Source organism: Sus scrofa, chromosome 8 (assembly GCF_054392235.1).
Source record: "Sus scrofa isolate SSC_HxYL_T2T_F1_AM1 chromosome 8, Sscrofa_HxYL_maternal_Yorkshire_Landrace_v2.0, whole genome shotgun sequence".
NCBI classification, from domain to species: Eukaryota; Metazoa; Chordata; class Mammalia; order Artiodactyla; family Suidae; genus Sus; species Sus scrofa.
In genome coordinates, this window is record NC_139390.1 from 3,163,263 (window position 1) to 3,184,227 (window position 20,965).

Genomic DNA, 20,965 nt, shown 5'->3' on the forward strand with positions numbered 1-20,965 from the left:
AGCTTACTCTGTTCACGGTTGAGAAGTGTCAGGCGCATCCTCAAGTCTGAGTAATTACAGAGTGTCTATCATTTCTTTGGTGCTGCGAGAAGAAAGCGGCTTCGTGGAGCTCACAGCTCAAGCGGTCGTCCACGTGCTTCTTCTGCAACGCCCTCCGGGCTCTGCAGAAGTGTCTCTCGCAAGCGTCCCCCGTCATCCCACAGCATGTTCGAAAAGTGTGTCCTCCAGGGTTGAGATCCAGGAAGCGCAGTGGTTTTTGCTGCTTCATCAAAGACGCGCTGAAGGGAGGGCAGCATCTTAAAACCTGAACGTATTTTTTCCTGCTGGTGTAGAAGTGAAGAATCCGGTGACCACTGGTAGAGTTTGATGTCCCCGCTTTCATTTGCACCAAGAGGCCAGCAGACTCACCACCCCTCACGTGCCCCGTCAACGCAAGGAAAGCCGAACTGTGTCATAGTGTCACGAAAACAGCTTAACCTCGCAGATGCCGTGAAGGGTCTTGGTATCACTCAGAGGTTCCCACCATGGTGTGCAAACTGCGGGCATCAGCCCCTTGGTCCCGACGCGTGGGTGGCCGAGGGAAAGTCTGCCGTAATCCTGGAAGACAGGGTGGGAGTCAGGACCTGAACTTACCTTGAGGTCCTCCCTGGCACCCAGCCTCCCGGTCGTAACTGCAGAAATGTGCCCCCTGTCTTCCTGGGGAGGGAGCCGGCCCTGCCAAAGCAGAGTTGGGTGTTGACTTTCTGAAACCACGTCCTCATGGCTGCTTGAAAGCTATTTGGTATTTTAAACTCTCACCTCTTTCTTGACACTGAAATTGAATATCCTGAAGTTGCCACCAGATGACAGTGTCAGGCTTTTGGGTCGTGACTGCATCTGTCGGCAGCATGGCTTTGGCGTTTCCACCAGCCGGGTACCGTTGCCTCAAAGCAGAAGCGAAGGAGCAGCCCATTTGTCTAGAGGGCGATGCGTGAATCCTTCTGACGACCCGGCTTCAGCTAACTTGCTTTTCAGGTCTGGAAGCAGTGGTCAGCCACGGAGCTAATGATGAACCACTCCCTGTAAAACTCAGCTTTCCTGGTCCGACGTTTGCAAATCCACGGTTCTAATGGTACTCGCCTCTCTCCTTTGTTTTCAGCAATGGAAGAGCTAATAGTTGAACTTCGTCTCTTTCTTGAACTCCTGGACCACGAATATCTGACATCCACCGTCAGGGAGAAGAAGGCAGTTATCACCGACATCCTGCTGCGGGTACAGTCGTCCAAAGGTGCGTGTGTCTTTCTTCTTCCAGTCTCTTTTGGCCTCTCTGCCGTCTTTCGTCCTCATCTATCTATCTGCAGCGTATTCCTGAATCAAAGTATTCATTCATCAGGTTGCCATGGACGGCTTCGCTCTGTGGCAGGTACCGTGCTGGCCTCTGGGTTTACGGAGGCAGAGGCTTTAAGGAGCTAAATGGAATAGTGGGTGTGCTGGGGGGTCCCTGAGAGCACCCCGACATTGAGAGGTTCACTAGAAACACACAGTGCAAAGCTGTATTTTATCAGGGTTTGTTGCAGATGCAGTGAGGATAGACAGCCAGGGTGCGAGGGAAAAAGACCCAGGCTGAGTCTGGAAGGTTCCATGTCCTGGATTCCTTGTGCTCTTCTTCCCGAGAGGGCCACACAGACCACAGCTTTTCCTGGGCAACAAAAACACAGCAGCCCGGGTGCCACGTTTCTGTTTAGGGAAGCGCATTAGAGCCTCACTGCCCAGAGATTTTACTGGGGGCTCTCGCAGAGGCACTCTCGGCCTGGCACATTCCAGTTCCAAAACCCCAAGCTCCCAGGAAAGTAGGCCTGGTCAGGGCTCCCCAGAAAACCCGAACCAGTGGGATAGAGCTAATATAAGGGGAGACTTATTATAGGGGCTGGCTTATTATGGAGGCTGAGAAGTCCCCTGACCTGTTCTCTGCAAGCTGGAGACTCAGGATGGCCAGTGTTGTGACTCAGTTGAGTCCGCAGGCCTGGGAATCAGGGGGCTGATGGTGTAAGTCATGGTCCAAGAGCCAAGAGCCCCAGCGTCTGAGGGCAGGAGAAGATGGGCATCTTGGCTCAAGCAGAGAGGGCGCATTCGTCCTTCCTGGACCTTTTTGCTCTGTTGGGGCCTCGACAGATTGGATGGTACCCACCTTCCCCAGGGAGGGCCGTCCCCCTTTCTCAGTTCTCCAACTTGATGGCTTATCTCTTCCAGAAGCATTCTCACAGGTACACCCAGACATAACACTCTGCCAGCTCTCCCAGTATCCCAGAGCCCCGTCAAGTTGGCACCCAAATTAGCCATCACAGGAGGTGTTTGGCATAGATTGTTCGTTTGCTCAGTCTTGGCATAGTAACCGACCTTATCAATTCGGGAACAGTGGGAACCCTTCTGAAATCCATGTCCCCAGAGGCTGGCCAAGGGCCAAGCTTGCCAGCAGGCCCTTATAAAGATGGCAGCCTCAGGCCTGCGGTGGTACCTCTTGTGCACAGTGGGTAAGACAGAATAGCAGGGAGAAAGCAAACCGGCTTCTGAGAGAGCGTTGGGGACGGGATGCAGGACAGGATGTTGGCTCTAGAAGGCTCAGTGGAAGAGGCTGGATGAGCTGTAGAAGTTTCTTTTAAACAGCGTCTTTGAGATTTAATTCACATACCATGCGCCTCACCCATTCGAATGTGGAGTTGTTTGTTTTTTGGTTTTTAGTATATGAAGCCACGATTTGACATTGATTTGCATTCCAGAAAGCTCTCCTTGTCTGTCTTGGCGATGGGTTCAAGGATCTGGTCACAGATTGAACAAGAGCTGCATGAGGTCCCGGCTGGATGGTGGGACCGGTTGCTGAGACAGGAGTGCAGAACAAGGATTCGGGTTTGGGGACAGTAGGGAGACAGACAGAGATAGAGATGAGACGACCACTTATAAATGACGTTGCTCCTTTCCTGCATGGACCTTTCATTGTCCGTCGTTGCCCATGGATGAACCCCAGCCGTGTTTGACACGTGGTCACGTGTGTCTATTCTGTAGTCCAACAGGCTTTGCTTTCTGTCTCAGCCTGGTGCCCAGCCTGTGACTCCGCAGAAGTCACTAATCTCTTTGTGTTTCAGTTTCCTCCTCTGGAAGCAGGGCACCTGGGGCGGATGGTGACGTGAGGGATTGATGAGATAGTGTCAAACATTTCCCAGCACGGCCTGACACACGGTGGATGCTTCAACTACTGACTGTCCTTTCCCACCGCTGCTTTTGTCAGTGGAGGAAACAATTCTTTCAACCCCATCTCCTCCGCATACACCCATCTCTCTGCCACTGTGGATTTCCAGTCTGAACACACCGTGGTTTGGGCCTCTTGAGTCCCCTGCTTTTCCTTCCTCTCTTCCTCCGCCCAATTCATTCCAACCCTTTTCCTTTCCATGCTTCATTCTGGATGTTTTCTTTTCTTTTCTTTTCTCTCTTTTTTTTCTTCTTAGGCCCGCACCCACGGCACATGGAAGTTCCCAGACTAGGGGTTGAATCAGAGCTACAGCTGCCAGCCTATGTTACAGCTGGATCCAAGCCTCAGGATCTGAGCCTCATCTGCGACCTGCACCACAGCTCACGGATCCCCGACCCACTGTCGAGGCCAGGGATGGAACCTGCATCCTCTGGATACTAGTCAGATTCGTTTCCGCTGCCCCACAGTGGGAACTCCCTGGATGTTATTTTCCAATTCACTGATTTTCTCTTCAGCTCTTTAGTTTGCTTAAAATTCATCCACTGAAGGTTTTGTTTCAATTAAGTTCTTTAACCTTCTTTTTTTTCCAGCCATAGATCCTTCACCTCTAGAATGGAGAAGAAGAATCGCTGCCTTGCAGGATTATTGTAAAGGATTAGAGAAAATAAATATTCATGAAGTGTTCCGTGAGGGGCTGGGGGCGGGCGATGGCTGCTGGTAACTCATCTCCACCCTCCTCCTCATCCAGTTCTGTGGTTTGGGTTGGTACAGGTTTTGAAGTGAAAGATGCTGCAAAGCCAGAGACCCCCAACAGCCTGCCGGCCCCTCCCCAGATGCCTCTGCCAGAGATCCCGCAGCCATGGCTGGTGAGTCCCACCATCGCAAGAAGCCCTGGACGCCTGGGTTACTTTTGGTTCCAGGGGCAGATGACAAAAACCCAATTCTGGAAGAAAGGAGGCCTTGTTTTGCCCAAGGCACTCCTTGGAGTGTGTTTGGGGGCTGCTAGTAACAGGTGGGTGGGAGGCTATGACCATAGCCTCCACTGCGAATTGGTCTTTCTTTGCTGGAGCCAGAGATCCATGGAAATGTGTTTTTAAGTCAGATTTTTTAAAAAAATCAGTGATTTAGCAGGAAAAACCAGTGATCGTAGAGCCTATAGGGATGTGCCCTTTTTCTGGGTTACCTCTGAATTCGAATACTTTCATCTGAAACTTGAACTTTTATAGTTATGCTTCTTCTGGGATTAAATACCTTCTCCCCCCACCCCCACCCCCGGAACACAAATATGTACATAGTCCAGGAATGCGTATTTTATTTGATTTTCTGCATTCACAATTTGCTTTGGAGTCCTTTTGCTATTTTTGCAAGCTAGGGACCGCAGCATATGCCCTTTTTCATGGACCGTTCAGCTTTTTCCACCTTTTGCTATTTTGTCATTTGCTTCCTCGGGGAAATGAGACTTTCATTCCAAATTTGAGCAAAGTCAGTTACTTCGCAATGCTCTTGCTAGTGTTTTCTTTCTCTTTGAATCATCGGGTCATCTCTCCCCCACGATGAGACCTGCAGGGAAGCGGGGTTGTGTCTGATGTAGTTCTGTCCTGCCTGGTCCAGCACACGGCTGATCTCCAGTGGCCGCTCAATGATCCCTTGCAGAGGAAGGGAACTAGCCCCTATTGGGTTTCCCACACATCACGGATTATTTAGCAGGAAATAATCGTGCTGTTTTTTCACTTGTAATTTTATTGACGCCTCACAACCCGACCTCAGAGAGCCCCTGTCATAACTCTACACGTGGGAATGGTGCGAAACTCCTTTTTCTAGAAAAGGCGGTGTGGGTCCAGCGAAGACGTGTGATGGCTCAGGCGCGGATGATAAGCAGGCAAAGTGCACACTCAGCGGACGGCACCATCTCGTTGGCGCCCTGGACGGGCGGCTGCTGACCGCAGAGGGTCAGCATTTTGTGGACGTCGGTCGGGCCTTTCACACGTGGAATGAAGACCACGGACCACGTCAGTGAGTCAGTGGAGGGGAGAGTGGTTTTCAGACAGCTCAGCTGTATTTTCCCAGCGTGTTTCGCTGAATTCCTTATTTAGCAAGCAAGCCAGTCGCTCAGTACGTGGCCCGCTTTGGTGAGTTGGCTTTTGTCCAGTTGGTCATTGGTGGTTGGCCCGTTGGCCTTCAGGAGAATTAGCTGATGGTGGAGTAAAGATGCGATGGGCAGGAGGCTGTGCCCGGCAGAGGGCACACCGCAGATGGAGGCAGACAGATCCCAAGAAAGACCCGCCCTGGACTCGGGCGGGCAGGCGTTACAAGCCCCTCCGTGGAGCCGGATGGTAGAGTTTAGGTGGGTGGTTCTGCAGATGAGGCTGGAACCCGCTGCAGGGGAGTGAAGCCTCGAAGGGCCCTGGGCCTGCCCAGGACTTCAGAAAGGTCCTCGCAGCAGCCTGAAGGACCGAAGGACTGGTTTTTCGTGTAAGATGTGGGGTCCTCCAAACGGGCGTTACTTCTCATGCGTTTGGACCCCGCGTGCATTTGTAACTCCTGCGTGCGGCGTTGAAGGAGGCTGTGCGCGTTTACCCAGGAGGAGCGAGTCGTCCTCTACCGTGGCATCCCTTGTAGGGCCGAACGGCGCTTTCTGCGGGTCCCCTTGACCGCCCCGTGGACCCCTCCCCCAGCGTATCTCCACACTTTGCTCATCCTGCGTCAGGGAAACTTCCTACCATTGCTGCAGGCGCCTCCTTTTGACGTTCTCCCGAGGAAACTCACTTTTAACCCTTCGGAGACGGTGTTCGTCTCTGCCTCTTTGCGTCCCTCACGTCCAACAGCAGAAAGAGCCGATGACCCCCAGGTCAGGGCCCACATCAAAAAGTCAGTCTTGCTTCTACACGGGAAGGGACTAGTGGCTGTTTCTGTGTTTCCCTTGGCATCTGGGGGCAGGGGGCCAGCGTCCTGGCTGAACTGGTGTCCCCTTCCGTGTGGCCGATGGGGCTTGGACGACGGTGTGGTATGCAGGGGGTGTACAGACGGCCAGCCCCCTCGCTTCCTGGGGACACTGGGAGAGGCCAAAATATGCATATGCATAATCAAAACATCTCTGGAAGGGCTGAGCTTTCCGACAGAGTTTTGTTTTTGTTTTCTGCTGAGGGCTGGGCAGCCATCAAAGGGCTGGTGCTTAGCATGCAGCCTGCGCGGGGGCGCCGTGCCCAGGCGGCACCTCGTCCGGACGTGGGTCCCCTCTGTGTTGCTGTTGGCTGCCCGGTCCCAGCGCCCAGCCCTCCAGCCGGGTCTGATCCAGACAATCGGTCACTGTGCTTCCCGTATGGACAGGGAGACGCTGACCTTCCCGCGAGAGAAAAGAGCCAGGGAGACGCAGGGCTTTGGTACCATGCGAATGACAGCCCATCACGGCCTTCTCGAGAAATACTTTCACGTGGTCACTGAAACGCCAGGGGTTACACTGCGTTTAGATGGCGTGGGACAGCAGTTTAATGCTTCAGTATTTTCAGGCCAGACCTTATGTAAATGGGATGACTTCTTACGCCAGCAGATAACAGTGAGGTTTCTTTTTTTTCTTTTTATTACTAAATGCATTTATTACTTTTGTAGTTGTACAATGATCATCACAATCCAATTTTATAGGATTTCCATCCCACACCCCCAGCGCAACCCCTCACCCCCGAACTAGTCGGGTTCTTAACCGGAGCCACAGTGGAATCTCCAAGGTTGGTTTTTTAAATTGTGGTAAAATATACATAACACGAGCTTTACCGCTGTAACCACTTTGCAGTGTGCCGTGTAGTGGCATCGAATTCACACCGTTGAGCAGGTGCCGCCGTTGCCCATCTCCAGGACTTTTCACCTTCCCAGACTAAATCTCTGTCCCCATTAAACAGCAGCCGCCCCCGCCCGCCCCTGCCAACCAGCATTCTGCTTCCGGTCTCTGTGAAACAGTGGGGGTTCCATCCAGGCTTTGCACCCTGCCTGGCGACCGCGTGGAGTCCTTCCCAAAGTTCTTTCGTTGGACGGAGGGGATCCTGAGCTTCTTCGAGAGTCTATGGCAAAATCAGGCCTTTTACCCGTTGCAGAGTTGAGACGAGCGCCCAAGCTTGAAAACAACAAAACCGTTTATTTCCCTGGTGGCATCAGACGTGATCCTTGCCGTGGGCATGAACCATCCTGTTTTCCTCCTCGGGGGTCCCTTGGCATCTCCACCTTGAACCGGCTCGGGGGCGACCCCCCCATCGCTGTCCCGCTGGCACTGCTGTGGGATTCTTCTGCTTGCCCCGAGGGAGCCCGCCTCCCAGCAGAGAAGGAAGGGCAGGGGCCGTGGCCGCCCCCCTCCACCCCCGGGCTCTCATTCTCTGTCCTGTTTAAATAGAACTTGAGAAAACTTAAGAAAATATGTGTGAATAACCTCCCAGTGTTTACTCAAGTGCTGCGAGGAATGCAGATTAAAGAGCGATCAGAATGGAAGGGGACATCATTTGGGTAAAAACTTTGATTTTGCCAAGAAGAGAACTGCTTAGAATTCTGGACGTTAGGATTGAAACCATATCTTGCAGTTTAGACCATACACACTGTTACCCGTTGAAAGTCCCTTCTGATGCTCAGTTCCCGCAGCAGCCCAGGTACCTCCCTAAAGCCTGGCCCGTGGCGCCAGGCATTGAGACGATGCCGTGGAGGGCTGTGAACTCTTGTCAGGGGGACAGGGCTTTGCTGACCTGTGGCTGATGTGTAGCATATGACCCCTCCTTTTCTTATGTCAGATCAGACCATTTTTGGCTGCTACTCCTACCAGATGTTAATCACTGTACCCAGAAAGACAGGACCTGGATGTACCACTGTGTGTGCAGCATTAAAGTCAGAAACTGATTGCAAATTCTAGGCTGGTATTTTTCTCTGCTAAGATCAGGTCTCAGGGATGATTGGAGGGTCTGGTGCAAAGGACAGTGATGGATGGGGGCTGGAGGAGGGGAAGGTGGAGGGGAGCAGCGGGGAGGGAAAGTGCCTGTGGGGCGGGGGAGGGGGCTCAGGGCAGAGGAGATGGGGGTGCACCTGCCAGATGCATCTTCCGGAAATGACTGGTCCCACCATGCTGTGGGAGCTGGAAGCCGTGTGCTCTCCAGCACCGTGGCGGCTTGGATGCTTCCTTCTCTGCATCCGATTGGGCTCGGCTGCTACGGTCATAGTTGCTCAGGGTCCATTTCTCCTGTCCCCATGCCCACCAGGCTGGCTTCAGGCGCCTCCGCTAAGCAGCTCTGCAGCACAGGCAATGCTGGGCAGGGTCTTTCTCCTCCTGAGCTGAAGTTTCCTAATCTGTAAAATTGGAATCAAAATGCCAATCTCTCAGTGTTATTTTACGGACGAGAGAAAAAATAAGTCTCTCAGAACAGCAGGAGACACACAGGAGGCAGACAGCAATGATAAGAATTGTTATAGTGTGGAAATAACAGAAATAACAGCCACAACCACTGCATTTATGCCGTATAACCACCCAAGCATGGTATTTCTTATTATTCATAGAAAAAGAACTTTCTGTGAGGCGTTTCCTCAAAGTAGCAAGGATAAGTACTGATGGGCTTTTCTTTCCCAAAAGATAGGAATTAAATTATGGCCAATGCTGTGAGCCAAGCAAGCCTGTACATTCAATTCCTATCCAGTTTTAAGTATTGATTTTCTCTAATAAGGCACAACACCTGAAAGGAGAAACTTAGGCTGCCTAAGGCAGATGAGATTTCCTAAACTGAAAGGTCACATTTGCTTAAGCATTCATTGTGGGAGAACCATTTTTGTGAATTTAAAAGTCATCCAGGAGTTCCCGTCGTGGCGCAGTGGTTAATGAATCCGACTAGGAACCATGAGGTGGCAGGTTCGATCCCTGGCCTTGCTCAGTGGGTTAAGGACCCAGCGTTGCCGTGAGCTGTGGTGTAGGTTGCAGATGTGGCTCGGATCCCGAGTTGCTGTGGCTCTGGCGTAGGCTGGCAGCTACAGCTCTGATTAGACCCCTAGCCTGGGAACCTCCATATGCCGCGGGAGCGGCCCTAGAAAAGGCAAAAATACAAAAAATTAAATAAATAAATAAAAATAAAAGTCATCCAGGAGTTCCCGTCATGGCTCAATGGTTAACGAACCCAACTAAGGATCCATGAGGATGTGGGTTCGATCCCTGGCCTTGCTCAGTGGGTTAAGGATCCGGTGTTGCGGTGAGCTGTGGTGCAGGTCACAGATGCGGCTTGGATGCTGTGTTTCTGTGGCTGTGGTGTAGGCCAGCAGCTACAGCTCTGATCCCACCCCTAGCCTGGAAACCTCCGTATGCCACGGGTGTGGCCCTAACAAGACAAAAGACAAAAAATAAAAGATTAAAATTAAAAAAGAAAGACAAGTCATCCAGTGACGAGTGCTGTGGCCTCTCGAGCTCACATCTCGAGCACAGCAGAGGCGCAGACGAGGCATTCCTGCGGGAAGCTTCTCATCCTTCGTTTTCAGTCTCTGAAGAGGCTGTGGGGTTGGACCCGAGTCCCTGGTTCTGCCCATGTGTGTGTTGAGAGAGCCAGTCCAGGAGGGCTCTGGTGACCGAAGCGAGACAGTGCAAGCGCTTCTTGCACAGGCTGGGTCTCTTCGGACTCGGAGGCGAAGCTGCCCGGTCCAGGCAGAGGGATGCTGCCGTGTAGCCTTCCTGTTAGAAGGTCCACGTGAAGCTCCTGCTCTGGCCGGAGGTTCCGGTGTCATTTATCGTGTAGGCAGGACCCCGAGTCAGCCGTCCCTGACAGTGAGAAATGGGTGAAGCTGGCTTTATGGCCCGATGACCTGCAACTTGATCAGGATTCCAGAATTGGAATCTTAGAGCTGCGATGGGCGCCAGAGACGGTCCTGACCCAGTGCCCTCACTTTCAGGGAGGGGACTGGGACTCTGAGTTGCGGGCAGGCTGTGTAGACAAGGACGAGGCCGGACCGGGCCCGCCACGTGCCGAGCATTGGGACGTGTGTCTTCTTCGTCCGACACTCTGGTCTCCAGCTCCCTTTGGAAACCCGACTTGCCTGTTTTGTACTGTTTCAAATCCCAGTATTTTGTGACGTCAGTGAGTTCTCACTCCTGGAACGGAGCTGGAAGCAATGGTGCTGAATGGCGCTTCGGGTACCACCCTTTGGGGATGCTCCTGTTAACAGCTGTTCCTTTTTATTTTTTCAAATTTTACTAGTACCTCAGAGTTCCCACCGTGGCACAGGGATTAAGAATCCACCTGCAGCAGCTTGGGTTGCTGCAGAGGTGTGGGTTCAAACCCCAGCCCAGTGCAATGGGTTAAAGGATCCAGCATGATTGCAGCTGCGGCATAGGTCACCTCTGGCCCAGGAACTTCCATGTGCCCCAGGTGCAGGCTTAAAAAAATAAACATGTTCGGAGTTCCCGTCGTGGCGTAGTGGTTAACGAATCTGACTAGGAATCATGAGGTTGCGGGTTCAATCCCTTGCCTTGCTCAGTGGGTTAAGGATCCAGCGTTGCCGTGAGCGGTGGTGTAGGTCGCAGATGCAGCTCAGATCCCGAGTTTCTGTGGCTCTGGCATGGGCCGGTGGCTACAGCTCCGATGCCACCCCTAGCCTGGGAACCTCCATATGCCACAGGAACAGCCCCAGAAAAGGCAAAAAGAGAAAAAAAAAATACACATTTTCCTGGGACCTCTTTTCAGCCCTCCGTCATTTGCCCTTTGACCTAGCATCGTGCCTCTGCCCGAGCCTGGACCCAGAGTCTCAGGCAAGCGCGGTCCTGGGGAGCAGCACGTGAGACTGTTTCTGAGGGGAAGGGTGCTCCTCTGAGGGTTATTTCTTTTGCAGGATGTGACTTCAGAGTGGAAGTAGCGTCCTCCCCGATGTTAAAACAGTGAGAATTAAGGAAAAAGTTGACGCTGTAAAGACGTTCATGAAAAAGCGGTAGCCTTGCGTCAGCGTGTTGGCCGCGGACCTGCCTTCCTGCAGACGGGCGTGTGCACACCTTTGACCGAAAGCCTGGTGGCCCTGTTTCTCCCACCGAACCGTGTCTCGTGGCGCTTTTTCAAGGGAATGACACGGATGTGCCCCGTCCTCTCAAACGTCTGCACAGGGCTGGGCTACGGTGCCAAGCATTCTTCTCTCGTGAATATTTAGATTGTTTTCGAATTTGGGGGTGGAACACGCTGATTAAACATCCTTATCCATTTTTGCTCATGGGGCCAGTTGACTTTCTTGGCATATATTTCTCGAAGTGGATGCGTGGGTTTCAGGCCCTGTATTGAGGCTGTGCCGACTACAGGAGACCCCCCAGCGGGGCCCGAGACATCCCATCAGCTCAGAGGCAGCCCCCGCTTCACACACCTTTGCAGCCCTAGGACGGGAGGCTGGGCCGATTCATAAACCTGACTTTGATCCCATCCTGTGTGCTGCTTTCCCAGAACATGAATAATTTGATTGTTTCGACACACTAAGCGGAAGTTGAAACACTCTCCTTTCATGAATAGAGACACTCAGGCATCAGGCAGCTGTTTTCCAAAGCACTGAGCGAAGATTTTAACCCCGCGTGGACTCCCGCACCGCCTCCTGCCCCCCGGGAATTGAGGAGGGACCTGGCTAGGGTCCAGCGTGAGACCGCAGAGTGTCGGTGGCCGGCAGCCAGCCCTGGAGGGGAGGGCGGAGCGGGGTGGGGGGGGCGACTCGGTCTCCAGCCGGGATGGGGCTGGGAGGGAGAGAACGGCCTTCAAGGCTGGGAGGGATCCGGGCCGATGATCTGGACTAAATTATCTTTCTTCATCTGGCCAGAGGAAGGAGTGGGCTGAGTGCGCAGGGGTGATTAGTCACCCGCGGGGACGTCGTGGTGCAGCCAGGACTTGAGTTACACGGAAAGCGGTGGAGTTTCCCTCTCTGTGAAGCTGTCTACTTGGAAACTTAACCTGGAGCGCGTCCCTTTGGGGCCTCCGTTCTGTTCCTTTCGGGGTGACGTTTCCCCTTTGGGAACTGTTACAAAAGGGAAAGAGAGGACAACCATGAGTGTTAGAAAGATCTTTTCATGGACAGACCTGGTGCCTGAAAGCCCCAGCCGTGTCATGGACTAGTGTCCGATTTTTAAAAAATAATTTGTATTTTTTCCACTATCGCTGGTTTACAGGCTTCTGTCGTTTTCTACTGTACAGCTTTGTTGTTGTTGTTGTTGTTTGTTTTTTGCTTTTCTTTTTTTTTTTTTAATGGCTGCACCTGCAGTTAATGGAAGTTCCTGGGCCAGGGCTCAAATGGGAGCTGCAGCTGCGGCCTACACCACAGCCATAGCCACAGCAGATCCGAGCCACATCTGTGACCTACACCACAGCTCATACCCATGCCAGATCCTTAACCTACAGAGCGAGGCCAGGGACTGAATCTGAATCCTCACAGAGACAACGTTGAGTCCTTAACCCACTGAGCCACAGTGGGAACTCCCAGTGTCTGATTTTTAGCAGGTGGTTTTAGAGGCTGAGCCTCACTTTCTACGTCTGTAAAATATAAGGTGATATACTGTCTCCCTCAATGGCCGCGTGTGGGTTGGTTGCCGTAGCTTGTAACCAGGGTAGAGGGGCCTGAGACAGCGTGGGCCGGTCGCAGGTATTTGGCAGATGCTGGCTTCCCTGCCCTGCAGCCGTCCTCGGTGGCCTGAGGACCAGGGGGTGATGGAACCAGCAGACGCCGTACGTGTTCCCGGGGAGAAGAGGTGGGTCTGCCTTGGAGTCAGCAGTGCTGTTGGAGAGAACAGCGCCTCCGCCGATCTTGCTGGAGTGTGTACAGCTTTCCATGGTGTGAAGTTACGGCTTCAGGGCCAGCGGGCCTCCGGCTCAGGGTTGGTCAGGGAGCTGCAATGTGATTGCACTGAGTACCGAGCAGGCTCCTTCTCCGGAGAAAGTTGCCAGTGTCTTTCAGAGGCTGGCTCCTGGGCGACTTCCTCTGCTCCTGTTCAGAGGGCCCCTGGCACGTGTCAGGAGGGGGGTGAGGCATGAACTCGGCCCCCATGGGACTCGGCTCGCTGTGCGATGAGCGTATCGGATCGGAACCATCCCTGTGCCCCTGCGGCTCTCCCGTGCGGGGCCGTGGGCCTCGGAGGAGAAAGGCAGCTTGGGGGCCGGGGAGGGTCCAGGGTGTGGGCAGAGCCATGAGGAGAGAGGGGACCCCTGCTCATGCTCCGGGGGTGGGGGGGGGCCTGCGTGTGCGGCAGCCCCAGCGACGGCCAGTGAGTCACATGGCCTGCGTGGGGGGCCCGGCCTGGGCTGAGGGGGCCGTGAGCAGACGAGGGTGGAGAGCCAGCCGGGAGCGGGAAGCAGCTCACGGGGCAATTTCTTTTCCGCTCGAGACTTTGCAAAGGAGCCGGGAACGCGCCTTCGACACCTGCTGGGTGGAAACACGGACTCCTGTTCTAACGGCTGTGCTGTGTTGCTGTCCCCTTCTTCCCAGCCGCCTGACAGTGGGCCGCCACCGTTGCCGACCTCCTCGCTCCCGGAAGGCTATTACGAGGAAGCCGTGCCCTTGAGTCCCGGGAAGGCTCCGGAATACATCACCTCGAGTGAGTGTCGGGGTCTGCGGGCCTCTGCGGGGCTCCTGACAGGCCGGGCTGCTGGGGAGCCGCCCTTTCCTGGGGTGACGGGGAAAAGGGTTTTACAGGACGCGTGGAAATGGGGAGCGGAGAAATACAGAGAGGGCTTTGAAAAGCTGAACGTGTCTTCCAGGGACCTTCGGGGAGTCAGATTGTCGTCTTTCTTGTGACTCAAAATCAGTGCAGTCTCCTTGCTGGGAACGTGTGTCAGCCAGTGAACCGTGCTCCCTGTGGTCACACACCGTGCGGGTGTGTCGGCAGGATAAACACCCAGCAAGCAGGCGCCTCATCCTCGCCGCGTGATTCTTTTTCGTCCGTGCAGGTTTTCCCTGCGGGTTTGTGTCTGAGTTCAGGGCTGTTGGGACATGACCGCCGCCAGCTGCCTGCAGAGAGGGCGTGCTGGTGCCAAACACCTCTGCAGAACTATCTCTGGAATTCGTGTCTGGGTCTTTGGCGTTATTTCTCCCTGACAGCCCAGCTCTCGGCCTCAGCGAGGCGGAGGTGGCTCATCAGAGGGTGTGGGCTTGGGCGCCCAACTTGCTTTTCCTGTAAAGAGGGGGTAAGGGGGGTTCCCTTGTGGCTCTGGGTTAAGGAGCGGCCTCATCCCTGCCGTGGCTCGGGTTCGATCCCTGGCCTGGGAACGTCCACGTGCCGAGGGCTCCTTTTGTGGAGAGGCTGCCGGTGCGTTCACATCTCCTGGCCTGTCCTCCTGAAATGCCTCCCTTTGTCCAGCGCCGTGCCCCTGTGCCCTGAAGTGTCCATGCAGACTCGGAAGTTGCCCATCCCTCTCTCCCGGGCAGCAGGCGGGGGTGGGGGGTGGGGTTCAGCGAAGAGGGATCTAACTTGATTTTTACAGGAAGCACCGCCCTCCCCTGGGAATTTTTTCTGAACGTGAAGTGGGCCACGCAGAAGCCAAGTCAGCTGGACCGTGGGCTCTGAAGGGCGAAGGCCTTGCCCTCCCGCTCAGCCCATTTTCTCAGCTTTGTCAGCAGCCCGACCCCACTGTCAAGATCGGTGTCAAGATGAAAGATACTGTTGGCTCTGCGCGCGGAGGGCAGTTCTGGTAAAGAGACTGAGATTCTGGGCGTCGAGGTCTCAGTGTTGAGTCTTTTCATTTCTCTTTCAGTTTAGAACTATTTGGGGAAAATGCATTCAAGTCATTGCGAAGGGTCCGCTCTTTCCAAAGATGGGAAATTCATCAGCACACACACACAGTTAAATGGCTTGTACAATTCCAAACCTCACTGGCTTCCTTTCTTTCTGAAAGCAGTGAAAGAGAAAGCACATTTTTTGACCAGGGTGTTTCCCGGCACTGAGGACAGTTGGGTCCAATCTCCCCCCACAACCCCCCACTTTCAAGGCTAGAAACTGGTGGTGATTTTGTGTGACTCTGGCCACTGTCGGTCTGAGAGGCCCCGTGGGGGAGGTGGTCACGTCCTGCTCCTTGGGGAAGCCCCCTGACCGCTGGTGGGGGGCACCTTTGGTTGAGGCTGTTCCTGAGGGGGTGGTGCTCAGAGAGACACAGGTTGGCCGTGAGGACACAGGTCACACGCCGTCTGTGGAGGAACCTCGGCTGCCTCGAGGCCGTGTCCGCCCCCCCAACCCCCGGCCCAGGGCCCGCAGCAGGGCGCGAGGGCGAAGGCTGGGCTCACTTCCTTTTGGGCTCCGGGTGGCTTCACCAAGCCCCGTGTCAGGTGCGCTTGTCAGAGAACAAGGTGGGCTCAGGGCTTATTTCGGGCTGAGACCCTCCGCGGTTGTGGGATGGGGGGGCGTGGGGGGACGTCCTTGGAAGAGGCCGCCTGGGGCCAGAGGAGCTGGGTGAGGACCGGGGCAGGGGGCAGGTGGGCTGGGGGGCTGCCCCGGGGCTGGGCCCTGGTCTTGGGGAGGAGACCCCTTGGAGCCCACAGCCCAGCTGTGACCCTTTGGGGCCACCTTCCTGCTGCCTTCCAGAGTTCCCCCGACCTCTCTGGTGGCCAGTCCTCAGCCCGCATCCGCCAAGACGAGGGACTGGGGTGGGGCTCCGGCCGCGCTCCGTCCACGTGGTGTAAGCGCAGCGCCGTTGATCTCGGGTCAGGTGGGCATCGTTCACCCTTCTGACCCTCAGCAACTTGGAAGACAAAGATGGGGGGTTCAGCATAACGCCCCTCAACCATCGTCTGTGTGGCGGGAACTCCCCGGCTCCCCCAGAGGGTATGGTGCCCTCTGTCCACTTTGGGGTGACTGCCCTTCTCTCTGGCCGAGTCATACTCTCCCCTTTCAGAGCCTGTGACTGAACTACGAATCCAGGGCCGACTGCTGCTGGCCCTTGTGTGTGAGGTGGGGGTGGAGGGGGGGAGAGGAAGGAGTTCCAGTAGCTGGACCCAGAGAGATCCTGCCGAAATGGGGAGAGAAAGCCACGGCTGTTCCACACCGTCGGTGGCCCTCGCGGGCATCACGACCTGCCGTGTGTCCCCTTCCCCTCCAGCAGGCCCCTGGCACGTGGTCCAGAGGAGGGCTCGGCTCTCCCTGCAGGGATGCCGGTACTGGCCGCGGTCTTCCCTGACTCTAGGCGGGACCCCAGGGACTCCCTGGACCCCGCGTGTGGTCCCAGCCTCCTGGGCAGGACGTGCCCGGGGCTGACGCTCTGTAATCAGCACCCTCCCTGAGGTTGCCCCCCGTGAAAACCCTCCACCCTGGGGTTCCTCTGAGGACACCTGCGACACCGGCTCCCCCGGCCGGGCCTGAAGGCCGTCTGAGAGTCTCTGCTTTGCTCCTCTGCTCTGTGTCTCTCCTGGCTTTGCAGAGCCCACTGCCTCCTGGGTGATCCCAGCCATGGCCCCTGGTGCTGAGCTCCCGGCCGCCCTGTTACAGCCCCAGGAAGCACCCTGGACTCTGCTGGGTGACCCACGAGGAGACGTGCTGGGGCGGGCTGTCCTGGGGGCTCAGGCTGACCCCCGACTGCTTGGTCGGCTGCTGTTTCTCAGTCCTGCTCTCAGAAGGTGGGACAGGAACTCACTGTCTTGGGGTTAGACCTTCAGCACCCAACTTCGGGGTCACACAGCTCGGTCCAGAGACACCAATGCTGGTGATCCAGAGAGGGCTTCCTGGAGGAGGTGCCGTCCATTAAAGCCTGGACGATGAGAGCATGGATCCAGGCAAAGGAAGAGACAGTGTGGGAGCTATGCGTGCAAAGACCCCGAGGCTGGGGAAACGGGTCAAGCTGGGCCGCTACACACAACCCGGTATTTAAATGTCGATGTGTTCAGAGTGAGGAGGCATACGGAGCTTCCCAGGCCAGGGGTCGAATCGGAGCTGTAGCTACTGGCCTACACCACAGCCACAGCAACACGGGATCCGAGCCGCGTCTGCGACCTACACCACAGCTCACGGCAACGCCAGATCCTTAACCCACTGAGCGAGGCCAGGGATCGAACCCGCAACCTCATGGTTCCTAGTTGGATTCGTTCACCACTGCGCCACGACGGGAACTCCGAGGTGAAGGGACTTTAACGGAACGATGTGGGCAGGTGTTTCCTTGGGTGAGCCGCGCCGTAGAGCGGCGGTCACGGTCATGGTGCCTGGCAGAAGGCGACAAGGATTTCACAGGATCGGGCCTGTCTGTGGGTGCCCGACCCGCAGGGCACAGTGCAGGAGTGGTTTTTGTAAACACGGAATCCTTAGTCGCTTCCGTTTAAAAGTTTTCACTGAGTTTCTGCGGCCCACGTCCTGGTTGTGTCCCCCCGTTTTTGCTGAGAACCGGTTCCCTGGTGCCCTGAGGGCAGAAGCCCCTGCCTCATCTACTGGTGGAGTGGTGCGCTCTTCAGCGCGGGTCGGCCTCAAGACCAGGTTTTCGGTTGTCCGGCTTTTAATTTTTCTCTCTTTCTTCCTGACAGACTATGACTCAGATGCTCTGAGCAGCTCTTACGAGTCGTATGATGAAGAGGAGGAGGATGGCAAGGGGAAGAAGACGCGGCACCAGTGGCCCTCGGAGGAGGCCTCCATGGACCTGGTGAAGGATGCCAAGATCTGTGCCTTCCTGCTGCGGAAGAAGCGCTTCGGGCAGTGGACCAAGCTGCTGTGCGTCATCAAAGACACCAAGCTGCTGGTAAGGCCTTGCCACTCGCGTGCTCTCGGGCAACGTCCCCCAGGTGCTGCTGGCCGTCTCACCCGGTGGACGCTCTCCCTGGGGGCTGGGGTGGGGGTGGGGGGCACGTCAACATCAGCAGGAGGGAGGGGGAGCCCCTGGACCTCAGCGCCTGACGGGGCGCTCACGGCGGTCAGGTGCTGGCCCGCGGCAGGGGAGCCCGGCCGAGGCTGCCGTGGCTTTGACACAGTTGGTCTCCCCAGGTCCCCAAAGCCCCCGGCGGGCAAAATCCTCCCCATGTGGGGCCAGTGTCTGCGGTCCCTGCTGGTGGAAATGCATGCGGCTTTCACTCGCCTGAAGTCGCAGGATGGGTTTTCTCATTGCAGTGAGTCAGTGAATTCCTCCGAGCCAGGTCATAGACGTGGGATGGGCAGGCCCGGCGAGGTCTGGGGGAAGAGAGCCCGGGAAAGGAAATTCTTCTGGAAAGCTAAAGGCTGGCTCTTTTTTTCTCTCTTGGTGACTCTGAGCGGCAAAACAGAAAGATGGACAAAGCCACAGAGGAGCGGGGATCAGGACACGGACCTCTCGGCAGGGCTTGGTCCGCCAGGAGCTCGGGAAGGGGGCAGCGCCTTTCGCGCTTGGCCCGACGCCCCTCCCTGTCCCTCCCCCCAGCTTTGGGAACTGTGGCCGATTATCGGAATGACGGATTGTAGAGTATGTCATTATATTTTGTTTTTCCCTCAAATTAACCTTGGGGGAAAAAAAATCACTCAAAATCATATCATTAAAACAGAACACAGGAGAAGGGCTGATTCTGTATCTCTCTTTTAAGTGGAGCAGGTTACCCCCCTTGAAAAATCGTATCCTCTGTGAATCATGAGAAGCTCATTTGACTAGATTCTTAGGACACGGAATATTTTTTAATTAATGGTTTTGTTCAGAAAAATTTTTTTTAGAACAGTGAGAGTACATGTTTTTCCACATGTGTGGCCTGAATGTCTCCCAAATTTAGACTCTGCCGAAAATGATGATGCCATGGGGGAATTTTAAAGTAAAGAATGAAAAAAGAAAGAAAGAAAGATTAAAAAGATTAATATGGTCTGTATTTACAATCTGACATAATGGCTGCAAGATGTGGATACATTATATAAATGTTTTAAAAGTACACAGTTCGTGTTCCTCTAAAAGGAGAGTTTTAAAACCGACTGCAGGAAGCCTGTGGTTGCTGCAGGGTCAGGGGTCAGTGGGAGGTACTGTGTCCCCCCACCCACCTCCCCCTGCCCTCTGCCCCCTCCTCCTGCCCCCCCCTTCCATCTCCCACCCGGTTTCCCATCTTCAAAACCAGGATGCACACCCACCCCTCAGAGGAGGGACAAATGTTTAAGAAGGGATTAATGGAAAACCATGCAAAACACTCTCTTTAAAGACATGCAGAATCAAGGTTTTATTATGAAGCTTTTTTTTTTGAGGGCCACACTTGTGGCATATGGAGGTTCCCAGGCTAGGGGTCGAATCAGAGCCTGCACCACAGCCACAGCAACACCAACACCAGATCCGAGCCGCATCTTCGACCTACACCACAGCTCAGGGCAATGCTGGATCCTTAACCCACTGAGCAAGGCCAGGGATCGAACCCGCGTCCTCATGGATGCCAGTCGGCTTCATTAACTGCTGAGCCACGATGGGAACTCCTGAAGCTTTTTTTTTTGTTGTTCAAAAATGACCTATGATCCAAGTGACCAGATGACCCCTGTTGACAGCGACAAGAAATGAACAGTAATACAAGCAAGTGCTTTCAAAATTCCAACTGAATAGAAAGCTGTAAACAGAAAACAAAAAGCTGGCCTTTCCTCTGCCCGTCTTCCCGCGGGCACCACCATCACCGGCCTTTTTGGATATCCTTCTAGAAGCGGTGCTTTCTGTGCCCAGGCAGCTCTGTAGTGGACACCGTGGTGTGCCCAGACCCCTTCAACTCCCTCACGTGCAGGGGGCACCGCGGGCCGGCAGCCGGCCAGGTCCTGCTCCCTTCCCAGAGGTCTGCATCCCACGCGGTGCCTGGGGTCACCCTGACGGCATCGTCCAGCTCCAGAGCTCCCGTGGGGCCCTAGGGACCTTGATTTTGAACTTCCCAGTCCTGTTTCCTTTCCCTCCGCCTACAGGTGTGGTCCTTAGGGATGCGCCTTGATAAGTGTCCTGTGTGCTGCTCTGTTTCAGCAGCATCTTCCCGGGGAATCCAACCTGTCAGGATCTCCAAAGTCTAGTTGATCGTATTACTGATAACAGATGCGTTTTGAGGCATTTAACTCCAGGAAAAATATAAGCCATAAACTTTCCTTTCCAATTCCTTCCACTATTAGTTGCCTTTTCACTGTTTGGGGGTTTCGTTTGTTTGTTTGTTTGCTGCACTTACTGGGAATGAAAAAAACAGGGTAAATGGGAAACATTCACAGCGACCTGAGGTGAGTTGGTTTTGGTGTATTTGTTTCTTCCAGCGTGGCTATCAGTTGAGCTTTTAAAAAAAAAGGCGGCACCATCCATACTTGGGGTGCTGAGAAGCAAGGTTTTGGAACTAAAAATAGGAAAGGACCCTAGAAACCACCCCTGAAATAAGCATTCGTTCCCTCCTTCACCAGAAGATGGGTCAGGCCAGGGTCCGGGTGCGGCTCGGAACTTGTACAGTTTGGGGCTGGGGTCCTGGCCCTGCACGGCTCAGGCTGCCTGAGTTTGGGCAGATCCCTTAACACCTGAATGGACCTCAGTTTCCCAGCCTGCAAAATGGACAACCATGGTGATTACATGATGTAGGAAACGCCCCATGTAATGCAGACCCTTGCACTGGGTAGCAGCTCTTACTGTTATTGTCATTCACGGCAGTTCAATAAGATGATACAGAAACAGCAATATCTCCTTTCACAGATGCAGACGTGGTCTCCGAAAGCTTAAAGCAACTTGTAGGAACCCAGATTAAATTAGGAACAGAGCTGGGACCTGGATACCTGAGCTCTTAGACCATGTTTTTCTTTTATCTTTTTTGGTCTTTTTAGGGCCACACCCGCAGCATATGGAAGTTCCCAGGCTAAGGGTTGAATCAGAGCTA

General features: G+C 54.6%; 1 protein-coding gene across 1 annotated transcript in view; it reads left to right on the top strand.

Annotated features, from left to right (window-relative positions):
* Positions 1-20,965, top strand: part of AFAP1 (actin filament associated protein 1) — a gene marked incomplete at its 5' end in the record, with an annotated part of 128,308 nt that overhangs the window by 55,977 nt on the left and 51,366 nt on the right. The window contains 4 exon segments of the mRNA NM_001253821.1: positions 1,139-1,267; positions 3,995-4,089; positions 13,667-13,775; positions 17,678-17,889. Of these exon segments, the coding sequence (NP_001240750.1) occupies positions 1,141-1,267; positions 3,995-4,089; positions 13,667-13,775; positions 17,678-17,889 (543 nt within the window).